The sequence below is a fragment of the Micromesistius poutassou genome (genome assembly GCF_964030765.1).
Source record: "Micromesistius poutassou genome assembly, chromosome: 6".
Classification (NCBI taxonomy): Eukaryota; Metazoa; Chordata; class Actinopteri; order Gadiformes; family Gadidae; genus Micromesistius; species Micromesistius poutassou.
This window is the reverse complement of record NC_140276.1, coordinates 19,438,137-19,454,771: the sequence shown is the minus strand read 5'-3', so window position 1 is coordinate 19,454,771 and position 16,635 is coordinate 19,438,137. Positions and strand designations below refer to the sequence as shown.

At 44.9% G+C, this 16,635-nt stretch overlaps 1 protein-coding gene across 1 annotated transcript in view; it reads left to right on the top strand.

The window, feature by feature from the left end:
• Positions 1 to 515: 515 nt before the first annotated feature.
• The window catches only part of dgkq (diacylglycerol kinase theta), a 26,450-nt gene continuing 10,330 nt past the window's right edge, over positions 516 to 16,635 (top strand). The window contains exons 1-13 of the mRNA XM_084469050.1: positions 516 to 745; positions 2,354 to 2,433; positions 3,319 to 3,418; positions 4,578 to 4,669; positions 6,012 to 6,137; positions 8,444 to 8,597; positions 10,646 to 10,720; positions 10,884 to 10,984; positions 13,969 to 14,186; positions 15,080 to 15,170; positions 15,362 to 15,445; positions 16,073 to 16,127; positions 16,506 to 16,567. Of these exons, the coding sequence (XP_084325176.1) occupies positions 529 to 745; positions 2,354 to 2,433; positions 3,319 to 3,418; positions 4,578 to 4,669; positions 6,012 to 6,137; positions 8,444 to 8,597; positions 10,646 to 10,720; positions 10,884 to 10,984; positions 13,969 to 14,186; positions 15,080 to 15,170; positions 15,362 to 15,445; positions 16,073 to 16,127; positions 16,506 to 16,567 (1,455 nt within the window). The 5' untranslated portion in view covers positions 516 to 528. The remainder of the gene's footprint in view (positions 746 to 2,353; positions 2,434 to 3,318; positions 3,419 to 4,577; positions 4,670 to 6,011; positions 6,138 to 8,443; positions 8,598 to 10,645; positions 10,721 to 10,883; positions 10,985 to 13,968; positions 14,187 to 15,079; positions 15,171 to 15,361; positions 15,446 to 16,072; positions 16,128 to 16,505; positions 16,568 to 16,635) is intronic.

Genomic DNA, 16,635 nt, shown 5'->3' with positions numbered 1-16,635 from the left:
TCCCCAGCTAGTGAGAGGAAACGCTGAAGCCAACCTGGGCGGCTCCCTACACCAGTCGGTCCAGATTTCAGGACGTGACTCTGATTGTGAAAGGATCCAGGATTCACTGTCAACACCGGGAACAGCGATGCGTCCGCCGACACAAGTCCGCTCTCGGGATCTACTGCGCTTCGCGACGACCCTTTAGAGACCCCAAACTATCCGGTTAGTTGCCGACGTCTCGGTATTTAACGCCGATCTTTCCGCGAGGCGGCGGAGAGGCGCCCGGCCCCTGTCGTCGGGCGGCGACACCACCGCTGGCACAGCGCGGCTCGGTCCGGACGGAGCCGTCCCGCCCTGGTGCATGCTGGGATGATCGGCGTCTAACATTTTTTTTTATAAAGCGGGTGTGTGAACATACGTGTGTTACATGCTAACAAGTGGTTAGAGAGAAGGACCCCCCCCCACACACACACACATACATACACACACACACTCAGCGATTTCCTCTTGACAAGTCGTGAGTGGTGTTTTGTTTCGCGGGCGACCATGGCGGAGTGCGGCGGCGGCGTCGCGGACAGCCCCACTTCGAGCCCCGTGGACGGCAAGAAGAAGGCGCAGCAGTCGCCGGTTTGCTCCTCTTCTCGGTCACGGTACCAGGTCGGATCCCCCGGCCACTGCTTCAAACGGGTCACCCTCACCAAGCCTACTTTCTGCCACAACTGCAGCGATTTCATCTGGGGTCTGGTCGGGTTCCTGTGCGAAGGTATGGCTGTATTGCACATCAGCTCGTTGTTGTTGTTGTCCTCCTCCTAACTGACTAGTTTGGTTGAATCACGAAGACTTGGTGTTTATGTGGTCGTGGTGCGCTGCTCGACAGTTGTGAGTACGGGCCACCATACGTAGAGGATGGTCATCCATCTGATCTCTAAAGCCGATCTGTAAGCTGCACACGCAGTCATAGTTATAGTACTGCGGGGATGGAGAGGCTCTGGTGGCGTGAGTTCAGTATTCAGTGCATGTGTGTCTGCTGCTGTCGAGCACCAACACTTGGTGCTCAAAAGTCCGCTGAGAGAAAATGTCAGCATTGGGGGGGGCTAATTCCCTGATTCCCTCTACAATCTCTCCTCCACTGCCCCTCTAACCCCCGCAGCCACAAAGTCACGGAAATCAACAGCCTCGCGTCGTGCACTATCTGGCTTCTGAGACCAGCTAGTCGGACTCGGGTCTGGTTGGCTCATCACGAGCAGACACACACATGCACATTATGAAGGGAGATGCACATGCACTGTGTTACTGGGCAGAGTGGGGTACATGGGATGGGTGAGTGGGAGGAGAAGGCGGTGGTGTGTGTGTGTGTGTGTGTGTGTGTGTGTGTGTGTGTGTGTGTGTGTGGGGTTCTCACACAATCAGAGCTGTAGTCAAGTCGTGATAAACTCGCCGTGGTCGGTATGGCAACAGGAGACAGGCATGGATGGTCGATGGTAGAGAACTGTGTTTTTGTGCTGGGGGATTGGGGCACCACTTCAATGCATTAAAACCCTTTAGACGTGCAATGCATAAGACTGGATGAAGGAGATTTAAACACATGCGTCATATATGCTCTGTGGTAACGTGCCCAGTGATGTCATCAGGCCATGGTTCCTCCATGGTGAATTAATGGTTGACTCTTCATTTATTTTATTGTAACAAACGCTCAGTGGGTACTGACTACCACAATGCAACACTAGAATAATGGTCATTGCTGTGAATGCACTAGCTATTACAATGCAAGCCTATTCTATCAAGTTACACTGTTTAGTTTTGCAACCCTTTATCTTTCTGTTTATTGACTTGATGTAATCTACTTTGGATGTGTTATTGTTAATCGGATGGGATCTAGTTTGTCCTCACTTTTTAAACACCTTTCTGTGTGTGTCACCGTACTTGACCTCAATTTGTAAACTCCTTGCACCATTAGTGTGTAACCTGATGTGTCCTCACTTTGTGAACAACCTGCTTCCTTATAGCGTGTAACTTCATGTGTCTTCACTTTCTAAACATTTTGCTCCCTTTTTTATAGTGTGCAACCTAATGTATCCTCATGCCTTGCTGCCTTATAACCAGATGTTTGTAACCAGATGTGACCTCACTTCGTAAACACTTCATTAGTGTAAACACTCAACTTTGTAAATGGTCCATTCGTGTGTATGTGTAACCTTCCTCACTTTGTTAACACCTTGCTCCCTTGTAGTCTGTAACTTGACGTGTCCTTACTTCGCAACACTTGGCTCCCTTAGTGTTACCCATGTGATCCTCACTTTGTAAACACATTGCTCCCTTATAGTGTGTAACCTTGGGGTCCTCACTTTGTAAACACCTTGCTCCCTTACAGTATGCAACCTGATGTGCCATGAGAAGTGCCTGAAGAATCTGAGGGTGACCTGTTCCTGCATGGCTCCCACCTTGGTGCAGGTTCGTCTCTTGGCTCAGCAGCGCCCTACATAGGAAGTTCCTGTCATTTGGGACCAGGCAGATAGAGTGTTAGGGATGTACAGGGACCCTTTTCTTCCATAGTCAGACTTTGATAGCCTAATCATTATTGCCAAACAATTTAAATAGTGTTGTCAAGACTTGCTTCAACAAAATCCTACTCAGATTGAGGGTTTTTAGGACCGTTTCTACCTTTTTGGCACCAATGGTTTCTGCTCCTGAATAGTCCCTCATTAGGATTCCTTTTTGCTTTCTTTCTGAGTGGACTAGAATCTAAATGACCCGGCTGTTCCTCTGCCTAGCTACCCTAAAATCCCAGACCATTATGCAATGTCCGCCGTCGTTGAAAAGGGTGGCCAGGCAAGTTATGCAGGTCTATATTTGTAACAACCGGATTTCAAGGAAGTTATTAAGAACTTAAGTGGCTCACAATGCAGGAAGAATACGTTGTGTGTTGCTATGTTACCTGTCACAGGTCTGTTCAGAATGCTAGTGTATAGGTTTTTATTGCTATTGTGTTACCTATTTGTATGAAGTTTTTATGGCTTTGTTTAAGGGAGAGGCCACTGCAGAAAGACAGGAATGTGTGATTAAGGAGAGAGGGATCGACAGGTTTAATGGACTGCAGGTTGTAATCTAACCTGGGTCGCTACAAGCTATTTTGGTTATCATGTCATGTGTTTTTTATTTCAACTTCTAAAATATGTTATTTTATTCCTTCTGTTACGTTTTATTTTGCTGTTGCTTGTGTCATTACGGCATCTCACTTTTGATAATTTTACTTATGCCGTGTTTGTGTGTGTGTGTGTGTGTGTGTGTGTGTGTGTGTGTGTGTGTGTGTGTGTGTGCGTGTGCGTGTGCGTGCAGGTTCCGGTGGCCCACTGTTTTGGACCTGGCGGTCTAAAGAAGAGGTTCTGCTGTGTGTGTAGGAAACCCACAGAGGGGAACGCGTCCCTCCGCTGTGAAGGTGAGGCTCCAGCAGCATCCAACCAAACCTGCATCAGCTAAAATACATGTGGAGCACGAGCCAACCCTGTAGCAATATGCCGCAGTGATGCAAGACTTAAAGCTGGAAGGGGGTCTGCCATGTTGCAACACACTGTGTTATTTCTCCATCTCGTGGTGCCGTCCGCATCTTACTTTCTCAGCCTATGCTCAGAAAGCACTCTTTTTAGGAGATCCTTCCTTTAATGTCATGGCTAAGCTGCTTTCTGTGTTACTTAATTACTCTTGAAATCGTTTTATTTTTTTAATAATAATAATAATAATAATAATTGATTGCATTCATATAGCGCTTTTCTGGACACTCAAAGACACTTTACAGTGACCTCACTAACCACCACCAATGTGTAGCACCCACTGGGTGATGCACGGGAGCCAATCGGTGCCAGGTCGCTCACCACAGGCCAGCTTGAGGTGGAGAACGAGGGAATTAATGAATCAGCCATTTTTTCAGCCAATTTACTGTGCTTTGGGTCTTTGTTTTCCTTTCTCTCTATCTTTGCTGATCTACTTGCAAAGATAGAGAGAAAGATTTACTTAGCACTTTGTAACCAATGTTATAAGAGTGCTATATTAATACTGTTGTACCTACTTAATTAAATGCTAGCACCTGCATGACACACACGCACACGCACACGCACACGTGGCGTCCAGTGGATTTCCACTGTGGTTATTTTTGTGCATCAGCTCAAGTGACATTGAGCTCTGCTGGGGCCCTCGCTAGTTAATGTAATGTGTGAGAGAGCAGCCATGTTTACACACAGTGTGTGTGTGTGTGTGTGTGTGTGTGTGTGTGTGTGTGTGTGTGTGTGTGTGTGTGTGTGTGTGTGTGTGTGTGTGTGTGTGTGTGTGTGTGTGTGTGTGTGTGTGTGTGTGTGTGTGTGTCCATTGTATTAAGTCTGAACGCAATGGATTACAACTCAATCCATTGTACGATTGTGTTTAGCTAGCAAGGGCATGGCGTGTGGGCTGGGACACGGACACTAACATGTCTTTAGAGTTGTACGTTTCTGGTTTAAATAAGAATTTAAATCATTTAAAATGAATTAAGCTCTACAGTCTTTAGTAATTATATACATGTGTGTGTGTGTGTGTGTGTGTGTGTGTGTGTGTGTCTACTTCAGTGTGTGAGATGCACGTTCACGCCGACTGCTCCGTGTTCAGCTGTGCAGATTGTCGGCTGTGCCACCGGGATGGGACCCAGACCCAGACCGCGGTAACTACTGCAGCCCCCCCCCCCCCCCCCCCCACGGTGCGACCATGTGCACACACACTGACGTCCAAAGGGCCCTGTTTACCACCGCCGGGGAGGCTTTCTGAATCTAGACTTTAGCCACCGCACTAGGGAGTGCCCACCCAAGTGGACGATGGACAGAGGAGACCAGCCGTCCACCCAGTGGACTGCACCAACGAGGCTGACCCGTCGTACCTCTGGGTGGACACTCCCACTTGTGACCTCGTTATTTATAAGCATAATATAACACAAAGTGAATGGCTACAGCAGAGCTCAGGGGAAACATTGCAATCAAAGGTTTGATTCTAAACACTAACCAACTGGCAATATCTGTGGCTATTCATTTATCAAAACAAAAATAAGCGGTTTGTGTCTGTTTATGGAGAGGAAATGTCAGTCCTTTGAGACAGTAGAGCTCCTTTTACAATGCAAAAATATAACTAGGCAAAATAAAAAACTGAGAAACGGCAAGCCTTTGCATAAAGGCAAAAATATGTAGAGTAAGGGATGGCTCTCACTCGGTCTAGACATGTCGGGGCCAACCGCCCCTGAGAGCATCCGCTATTAGCTGAGTCACCGTTCCAAATAAACACCTATTTCAAAGGAGGGCTAAAACATTTACTGTAAAGATTAAAAATGCTGCTCTCACACCCAGGTGGTGGTTTAGTTTATTTTATGTGCCCTTTTCCTATCCACTCCTCCAATTGTTTGGATTCCCCTCCTTTACCCGTCCTTCACTGACCACCTGTCAGTGCACTGTAGCTCCGCCCACAACCAAATGACCAAAAACCAAGGTGTGGTGCCTCTGTTGTGAAACTACAAGAACAGTGGAGCAGTGTGCATGTGACATGATGGGCGCCCTTTAAATGGTTATTGCTAACTGCCACTCGAAGCTTCTTGACTCACTCTGAGTTCGGAGCTTTTCAGCCTTCGAGATTTACAGGCTCCGTTGCTAAAACTGGGAGGAAACATTAGCGAGAAAAGAAAAACACCCTTTCTTAATGTTTTAAAAAGCTCCCCTCACCATCTCACAAGGTGATTAGCTACATCTCAAACTACTAACTTTAAGAATCCCCAGGCGTTTGGTAGACAGGGAGATCTCTGACCTTCTCGCGAGACTATCGAGGCATTGAAACCTTTTTATGAATTAGTTGGCATGCCGTTTCCATTTAAACATCGTTAGCTCAAGGTGCTGGGGGTATCGGCCCGCATAACAACGGTGTCAACTGTTTCATCGCCATTCAGAGGATGATAAAAGCCAAAGAGTCACGTCCTGAGGAGAGTAACGCTCCTCGCTGGACGGATCTACTTTCTCTCACTCTAGGATACGTTCCAGCACCACTGGCGAGAGGGGAACCTTCCGTCGGGGGCGCGGTGCGAGGTGTGCCGGCGCTCCTGCGCCTCCTCAGACGTCCTGGCCGGTATGAGGTGTGAGTGGTGCGGCGTCACGGTGAGGACCAATCGGAAGGCTGTTTATGCGCCACCACCAAGAGGCTCTTGGGAGTTGTAGTCCCTTACTGTAGTACTGGAGTACTCCACAAGGAATCCCTAACCCGGGCTGCACCTGTGCCTTGAGCAGTCCACTGAGACACACAATACAACCCTTAACCCTCTATACCCTGGGTGACCCCCCCCCAGCTCGATGAACCCTCTATACCCTGGGTGACCCCCCCCCAGCTCGATGAACCCTCTATACCCTGGGTGACCCCCCCCCCCAGCTCGATGAACCCTCTATACCCTGGGTGACCCCCCCCCAGCTCGATGAACCCTCTATACCCTGGGTGACCCCCCCCCCAGCTCGATGAACCCTCTATACCCTGGGTGACCCCCCCCCCCCCCCCAGCTCAATGACCGTGTGGGTGACCTCCTGTTTGAGCTCATTAAAGTGTAGATGAACTCCCTGTTTCCCCTCAAATAGCAACACTATCACATTTTTAAAAAGCATTTGGAATTAAGAGTTTGAGGAGGGAGGTGGGACGTCCCTATGGTTACGACCCAAGCCAACTTTGGTACATTTTGAAAGCTAACACGGTGCTTATGTATGAGCATTATGATGAGTGCTTTTTTTTTTATATGAAATGAGCCACACAATGTGGCATAATACTACGTGTCCCATAAGCTTAACCCTCTCTCACACACACACACACACACACACACACACACACACACACACACACACACACACACACACACACACACACACACACACACACACACACACACAGCATATCCTCTTGCCATCTGTGTCCCTTCGTCGTGATGTCCACGGGCCTCAGAAAAGGCCTTTTGCCATCATCAAAAGAACGCTACTTGAGTTTGGAGATTCCGATTTCCAAATTATCAAGTTCCATTATAAGTTGTTCATCAAAACAACTTTGACTGAAAAGCATAGACACACATGGCTCACACCGTAAAACAAAAACAACGGCAACAATTTACAAAAATACTAATACATCAAAGTAAATGTACGTTTCGTTGGAGTTAAAATATGGATGTTAAAATAAATTGAACAGGTGTTCTTTTTGTCCAGAGGGACTTTGTATTGACAACCAGCTAGAGGAGCTGAAATGATTATTATCACGAGGCCTTTTCACACCGCCAAGCCACTGCGCACACCCGGCAATTTCCCTGCCTTGCCTGTGTGAACGCGAGGGGGTCAAACCCCCGTCTTCACGGAGCGCCAGAGACTAGACCTCTTTAGAATAATTGGCATACAACAAATGTTTTTATTTTTTTTATGACTCAAGAGACTCGCATGCAAGAACGAGTTCACGTCTGAGTGTAGGCTCCAAACACGATTAACTATTTACAAGTGGCGGGGGGTGAGTGAGCAAGTAAAAATGAACTGCAACAATAGTGTAACGGGCTATTTGATAAGTATAGTGCTAAAAGACAATGAAAATGCACAGATTCAGTAACAGGCAATAGACAGAGAGACTAACCCTAACTTTTTGAGAAATACTTCACATATTACAGAACTATAGTTTTAACCATTTTCAAGGGTTTTGTGTGAGTGAGTGAGAGAGACATCAACTCTTTGATTAATCAAATCAAGTAGTGTTAACAGACAATAAAAAAGCACTGAATGCAAACTCTTCACGGACAACAGCAACACCTCTACCCAAGTCCCGCCCCTGGAACCGCGGAGCGTCTAATTGCATTTACATCAGAATGAAACCGCCAATGTGTGTAGGGTCCGGGAGGGTGAATTGGGGCGCTAGCTCAAGCAGTGGCAGTGTGAACACGCGGACCATGCCGGGAAAAAGGCAGGCATATTTGGCAGTGTAAAAACGTCTATTGACTCTTATCGCTGACCGTCTTTGGAGGTGTGGGAGATGTTGCATACATAGTTATGTTCCCAGACTGGTTGGGGGAGACGGGCAAACCTCAAATTCCCTTTTTATTTTTAGTAACATTGACATTTACTCATTTCCTCTTTACCAAAGAACCTTTACAGAAACTTTATTTGCCAACACAAGGAGGAAATATCATTATGAAATATCCATTATGAAGCAGACAGTGTGCTGGGTGTGGTGTGGTCTTGCATAAAAGGAGTTGCCATGGGCAACCACCACCAGAGTTACACGGCATGTGTTTTATGCATGTTGTTTAAAGAAAAGGCCGCAGTGAGACGGTGGGGTTGGGGTTGGAATATTAGTAGTAGATCACTTTCATAACGGAACTGACAGTTTGTACTGTCTTGTGTGCGTGCGTGCGTGTGTGTGTGTACTGACCGGGGTCTCTGGGTCTCTCCAGAGCCATGCTGCCTGCTACGCCGTGCTGTCCCCAGAGTGCCAGCTGGGCCGGCTGGGCTCTGTGCTTCTGCCCCCCGCCTGCCTCCAGCTCTGCTCCAGGAACTACAGCAAGATGCACTGCTACCGCATCACAGAGGGATCCCACCATGACATGGGTACACTACATGTACATACAGAACACACTACACCACAACAACACGCACAGCTCCACCATGACATGGGTACACTACATGTACATACAGAACACACTACACCACAACAACACGCACAGCTCCACCATGACATGGGTACACTACATGTACATACAGAACACACTACACCACAACAACACGCACAGCTCCACCATGACATGGGTACACTACATGTACATACAGAACACACTACACCACAACAACACGCAGCGCTCCACCACATCCTCTTCATTGCAGAGTAAAACCTGAGAGTTGCTTCATCCAACCTGCAGCCCATGTCTTCTCTTACCAGGAAGTGCCAGACTCTTCATATGTATCCGGCTAGCACCTTTTCAAATGTAAAATAACATTGAATACCTTTCTGTTACTGAATACTGGTACTTTCTGTTACCAAACTAAAGTCGGTTGGAAGAAATGGTGTTTACTGAACGTAAAGTAAAATAAGGACGCATCCAGCAACACGGACCGGTTTCAAAAAGCTGGACTCCAAGAATTAGGGCGAGGCCAGCATTTTCTGAAGATTTGATTATTCTCACTTCAGTTACCATGGCAATTTATGATGTGAGCCTTACCTGGAGCAAACCTGGGCCATAGCAGGTTAGCAGCGAGATAACCCTGCAAAGCACTGAAATAGCAATGACATCTTGGGTATTTCCTGAGTGATCACTTTTTCCAAGTGTGATCAATTATTTCTGAAGCCTGGCATGAACGCACATTTTTCAGGTCGTCCTCCGAGATTGTGTGAACTCTCGTTCCTCGAGATTGAAATCGGCATTTCTGAAACCGAAAATCCCTCTAGCTTGAGTTAGAGTTTATTTATTTATTTATTTGTTTATTTAACAGGAACAGTGCACATTAATCAACACATCAGTTTTCACATGAAGTGTAAATGGGCCAGAGTTAGCCATAGGCTAATTTTCATCTGTAGTCCCTGGGCAGGTTGTTAAACAAGGTAATGGTAGTAAAAACTTGCGTACAGAAACATATACACTACAATACAAAAATAAGTAAACACAATATAGTAAACACAATATGGGGGACAGAACTACAAGAGGAGTAATACTAGTCACGTGAAGCTAGTGATTACATATTTGATTTGCTTTAAGCCATCTTTTGAGGTTAAGTTTGAAGGTCACATAGTTGTTGGTCTTTCTTAGTTCAGTAGGGAGGTTGTTCCAGTGATGGGAGGCTCTAACAGAGAAGACTAACAGAGAAGTGTGTTTTACCAAACACACTATGTCTGAATGGGACCTCACAGTCCCTCTTGGAGTTGCTCTTGTTGTTCTGTCACCGCTTTCCCTTCGATCCATGAACTGTTGCAGTGGTGGAGGTGCAAGCCCATTTGGTACCTTAAAAGAGAGACATACATCTGCAAAATATTTGAAGCTTTCGAAATTGAAAAGGTTGTATTTTTGAACTATATGGCGATGATGGTAACGGTTGGGTTTTTGATCAAGTGTTTTTATTGTCTGTTTATAAAGGGACTCTATGGGTTTTAGGTTTGAGACGTTTGTCTGTGACCAGGTTGTGAAGCAGTATGTTATGTGTGAAAAGATCATAGTGTGCATGAAGAGTTTTGCTGCATCTGTTGTTAAATGTGGTCTTATGTGCCTGAAATTAGATACATTTTATTTTATTTTATTAGCTACATTTTTATGTTTTTTAAATGTGAAGTTTGAATCTAGTGTGATTCCAAGATATTTAAATTCTGATACTACCCGAATACTGCTTCCATTGATAAACGTTAGGGTGAACGGAGTCTGTTGAGTTGCGAGAGAAGAACATGCAAACAGTTTTGTTTGTTTTCAAATGTTCCGTTGGTTCAGTTTTTTAAAGATCCTGATTGAAACAATCCCCCAAGCACAGCTCCAATCACAGGTCTAACTCTGAATGGCTCACAAAAATAGAAAGATATCAACATATTGAATTGTAATCCAATGTATAAGAACTTGATACAACACTCACACTCACTCAACAGTGTTATTTGATGTTATGCTTGTTGTGTTGTGCAGACACCCTGGACGAAGTGGGCCCCTCCAGCCCGGTGCCCGCCAGAGAGACCCCTCAAACCTCATCGTCAGAGTCAGGTACCTGTGTGTGTGTGTGTGTGTGTGTGTGTGTGTGTGTGTGTGTGTGTGTGTGTGTGTGTGTGTGTGTGTGTGTGTGTGTGTGTGTGTGTGTGTGTGTGTGTGTGTGTGTGTGTGTGTGTGTGTGTGTATTAACGTTGTGCTTAAATGCGTGTGTGTTTAGCTAAACAGGCGGTCCGTGTCTTTGATGGTGACGATGCTGTGAAGCGTGGAGCTTTCCGCCTCGTCTCGGTTCCACGAGTAACGAGGAAGGAGGAACTGGTGGTGAGCTGCCTGATGTTACCCTTATCCCCATGGCAACCAGCACCCCCCCCCCCCCCCCTTCTGCTGACGTTATTCATGTTGTTAATATAATTACTTTGGCTACCCATGACTGGAGATTTTACCGGTGTATATTATTTTAATATTATTTAGAAAAACAATAATTTTACCATTCTGCTCAAATGCAATGTGAGCCGACATAGAATCGACTGACATGGAGTGAATGAGTCCCCATTGTTAAAAGGACTCGTTAACCAGTCATGTGGGCGGCAAAGGGTGGCAGATGTAATCTCACAGAATTGAACTTTATACTTACAGAGAGCTTCAGATGAATGAGAGGTATCCATTTATATATCCCAGCCTTGGGTTTTTCTCCTTGGTTGGTGTAATCTCCCTATCTCCCCCTACATGGAGAGCAGACAGTGTTCTGACTAGGGATGGGCATTTTAAGAAATCTCCTTGATCGATCATCGATAAAATTAATGATCAATTATTGATTTAATCATTATTTTTCTATAGGCCATTAAAAAAATTCCTGTTGGTAGAAAATTCAAAATACTGCATGATGCCTAATGCGGTGGTTGTAAAAGACGAACAATGCACTCTTTTTTTTTTTTTTTACTTTAATTTTTATTTGGATTTTTCATTTAAATACAATAATACACACTTCTTAAAAACCAGAAAGAAACGAAAAAAATAAATGTGTGAACCTCTCCATATCATCAATCTCCTCCACTATGCTCAGCCACTGTTCTCTAGTTGGGGGGTCTAGCCCTTGTAATTGCCTTCCTACTAGCCACCAATAATACTTTCACCAGGTATTTATCTCTCCCTTGTACCTCCTCCTGTGGAATGTTCCCTAGGTACAATACCAAACCAGTCTTTGGTATCTCATATCCCAGTATCTCCCTCAGCACACTCCACACTCCCTCCCAATATTCCTCCATCTTTTGACATTTCCAAAACACATGGGTATGGTCCGCTTGACCACACAACCTCCAACATGAATTCTGACCTGGTGCGTATCTCCCCTTAATCTTTGGCGTTATGAAAAACCTTATAATGTTCTTCCACCCAAATCTTCGCCATACCCTAGAACCAGTGGCTGAGTGTTGACCCCTGCACACATTATACCAGTCATCTTCTGTTATTTCTACTCCAAGCTCTTTTTCCCATTTTTCTTTAATATAGACAGTTGAATTACTCCCACTGGCACCAAGAGCTATGAGGTATAGAGCTGAGATTACTCTACATTTTCTTCCTTCATATGCATTTATCATTATTTTAATAATCATATTCTGTTCTTTGGGTTCTTCTAACTTTATTTCTTTTAAATAATAATCGTTCACCTGAAAATATCTAAAAAGTTTGTTTGCCTCCAAATCAAATTTCTCCCTTAAAGCCTGAAAACTCTGCATTTCCCCCCTCTCAACTAGTGTACATATTGCTGTAATACCCCTATTTGCCCATCTCTCAAAGCCCCAGTCTCTAATTCCTGGTTTGAATCTCGTGTCATGGGTTAACCACCTCAGAATCTTTACTTCAGTCTGTAGCCCATACTTTCTCACCACCAAGTACCAAATCCACAATGTGAATTTAACTATTGGGTCCAACAATCCCTCTTCCCTCTTAAATAATTCCCTATCGGTTATTCATATTTGTACTGGGCTAGCCTCTACCTTCATTTCTATATCCTTCCATCTAGCTATATATTCTCCATTACACCAGCAAGTTACAGCCCTGAGCTGTGCAGCATAGAAGTAGTCTTGCAGTTTCGGTACTGCCATGCCCCCTTTGTCTTTGGGGAGCTGCATGGTGCTAAATCGAATCCTTGGCCTCCTACCCCCCCAAATGAACCTGGATATCCATCTATCACACTCCATGAACTGTTTCTGTGGTATCATTACTGGCATAGTTTGGAACAGGTACAGTAGCCTCGGTAATACATTCATCTTAATTATTTCTATCCTTGAACTAAGATCTAATTGTAGTATTGACCATCTTCCTATATCCCGTCTGAGTTCCTGATTAATCAGAATGTAATTTGCAGTATATAACTTCCCCACTCCCCGTGTGATGTTCACTCCCAAATATCTAATTGTTTCTGAATTCCACTTAATTTTGTATTTCTCTTCTAACTCTGGTGTAGGGGCATAGTTTATGGCCAAGATCTGTGTTTTGGTAACGTTAAGTTTGTATCCTGAGTAATATCCATACTCCTCCAGTAGATTCATCAAAGCATGAAGGGACTCACTGGGTCGCTCCAAGTAGGCTACCACATCATCTGCGAACAGCCCTATCTTATGTTCTCTACCATTCACCTCCACCCCTTTGATGTCCTGGTTCTGTCTTATCGCCTGTGCCAATGGCTCTATGAATATCGCAAAGAGAGTTGGAGAGAGACTACACCCCTGTCTTGTAGACCTTCCCAGACAAAAGGTGTCTGTGAGACTACCATTCACCTTGATCCTAGCAGTCGGTTCTTGATATAATGCCTTAATACACTGGACAGACTTCTCATTGAAACCAAATCTTTCTAACACCTTATATAAATAAGTCCAATTGACACTATCAAAGGGTTTCTCTGCGTCTACACTAACTAAGAACAATGCGCTCTTAAACACAAACAATTCAAAAAGACTAAATCTGAAGAAGAAGAACTTATCTCCAACAATAATCATAAGTGAACAACTACTTGAAAATAATAAATGTAGGCCTATGCGGCACTCGAACAATGAACCTATGGCGCTCTTAAACGTTTGGAAACAATTCAAAAAGACAAAATCTGTATTCCAATTCCCATAGGAACCATTCTCACACTCGCACTATGCAACACAACCTCCTTTTGATCGAAAAAGAAATCACGTGATCGACAAAATTCCTAACAATCAGTGCTGGATCACGGACTATGCCCGTCCCTGGTTCTGACCGTACGAGACGCGCGTTGTAGCGGTCATTGACGTGACGGTACTGCGGGTGTCCTCTAGGAGGCGGCTCTGCGGGCCTTCTACCTGCCAGACCCTCCGCAGCGCTACGAGCTGCAGGAGCTAGGACCCCTGCAGCCCCTCCACAGCGAAGACATCCTCAACCGCAACGGCACCCTGGAACACAAGGGCACCCAGAAGGACGCCCCCCCCGAGGCCTGGGTGCTCAGGGCCTTGCCCCTGGACACGGAGGTCCTCAAGATCTACGCCTGCTGGCTCAAGTGAGTGACTGACTGGGAAATGTAGTTTAAGTTTGAATGAGTTAAAAAAAGATGGCTTTGTCAAGTCAGTATCCTTGGGATAGTTCTCCATGAGTAACAGTCTCATATGGCTTCACAGGCCCTCGATATTCAATCCCCCCCCCCTAAGGATTCTGCCTTAGAGAAGAGGGATTGGAAGAGGGATAAGGACTGCAATGGGCACCGCCAAATGGGCATAATGCTATCATAAAACAAGCTAAAATTTTGAATTAAGAAAGGTTGGTCTGGTTAAGGCAGAACAAATCAAATTTTTCCTGTAACCTATTTACATACTGATAAGTCTGATGTGCGATGGACCAGCAGTTCTTGGCTTAATATTGTGTTGTGCTGATTTGCATCCCAGTGTTGATGGATGTGTGGCCATACTGTGTATACATTGGGCTGTGTAAGCATAGTGTTTTAAGAACACAGGGATGTCCTCATATGGAACGTGACATCAACTGACAAACATATTTGTAATAACCTGTTCCGGACGAGTAACTAGTTAGTTTGACGTACGATGGACATTGAAGCTTGTTTGTGTGCGGTTCCTTGGGTGTATCAAACCAACTGAGGGCGAGAGCAAACATGAATCATTCTGCCCTGGGCAAATGAACCAAACACAGACTGTGCTCTGTCTTACTGCCAATAGATTTTCTGTCCACAGAGCTCTAATTGGCCGATTTCTTATCTTGAAGAGCATGGTGGTAGGGTTTATGTTTGGGTCATTAAAGCCATGAAATATTTAGTTGTATGTCCTGTATTGTGGACATACAATACAGGACATACTTTTTTTGCGTTTATCGGGTGTGTGTCTATTGTGTCTGTGTTGTTTGTCCGTTGTGTCTCTCCTAACCCTAACCCTATTTCTGCAGAACTGGCCTCTCCCACGCTTCCATCTCCATCTCCCGGAGCAGCACTGTAGATTCAGTCCTCAAAGAGCTCCTCGTTCAGCTAGGACGACAGGTACTGCCTCGTGTCTGTGTGGCTCAGTTTGTGGCAGAGTGTTGTGTGGAAATGTGTTTAACAGGAAGAACAATTTTTGTTTCTTTGGAAATTTGTTTTTGTTTAATCTCTGATGCTTTTGGGTGTCAATTTGTTTGTTTTTATGACGAATACCATTGGTTGACAGCTAAGAAGTCTTTGTTTTTGTTTAGAGCGTAACTCGAACCAAACCACACAGGGAACACCAAACACTAGTTGGGCAGTGGCTGTTTTCCATTTGTTCAAATAAGTCGAAGGTGATGTCACACATTAATGTCAGCAAATTACAATAGGCAATTTACAATAACTTGATATCCTAATAACTCAAAATGAATGTGTAATACAAAAAATGTGTGTAATACAACTCACAACTATTCTGTTGTGTTTGTTCCTAAATGTTCGCTTTGTGTCTTGTTTAACAGTTTTAATGTGTGATTTATGGCATGACTGAATGATGTCTTGGTTATAAACAGCAAGTTTTAAGCATACTAATGGTTATGAATGGTTTGCCTCTTGCCTTCCCTACGCACTATTTTCCTGCCATCTATCCTCTGAAGGATACGTCTTAGGTTATTAAGTTTGCTGATAACGTCTAGGACACATTATATGCATGTATTCTTTAGTCTTGATGGCGCCTTGACGGCTATGGCCCTAACCATGTATGTAGGCAATACTTCTGCTGATGACCGACCTCCGGTCCTATGCTACTATTTAAAGAAAATCCCTATCCTGACCCCTTTTTCTCCTTCTAAGAAATACAACTACGCCAGTACCTTTAAATTCCATTTACCATTCACTTTGGAATACAGTGCACACTACTTTGGGATCTGATGCCGTGTCCTGGTGTTTGGGAGTGTGTGTTGATAAGAGTTGTTGTTTTGCAGGAGAAGGATTCCTCCGACTTCAGCCTGGTAGAGGTCCACATGGGCGGCAAGCAGGGTATGTTGTAACCAACCTCAGGTGTAACGTTTGTGGTGACCCCATTTGAACGCCTTTAAACGCTGTCCCCACGCATCAACCCCTGCCGTTAATATCCATGTCCCTCCCAGTCGGTACAGTTTACATTTCAAACCATCATCCTTACTAGCAATCTTTCCATACACACGAGGCGTCCTACCCAAAGGTTGAACTGTTCTGCTATCTCTAAACATTGTGATAAGCTGGCACTTTATCCTGTGTGTGTGTGTGTGTGTGTGTGTGTGTGTGTGTGTGTGTGTGTGTGTGTGTGTGTGTGTGTGTGTGTGTGTGTGTGTGTGTGCATAAATGTGTTCCCCACTGTTTGGGGTCGTGACCTTTCCTGTGCTCCTGTCATGGTAGTTCTGAGACAGGTACTGACCGGTGAAGAGCTCCTATTGGACAAGTTGCAGGAGATCAGGAAGGTGAGAATGGCAATATTGGGTTCTCCTATTTTTAATATTAATCCAACAGTTAGTTTCTGGTGGGAAAT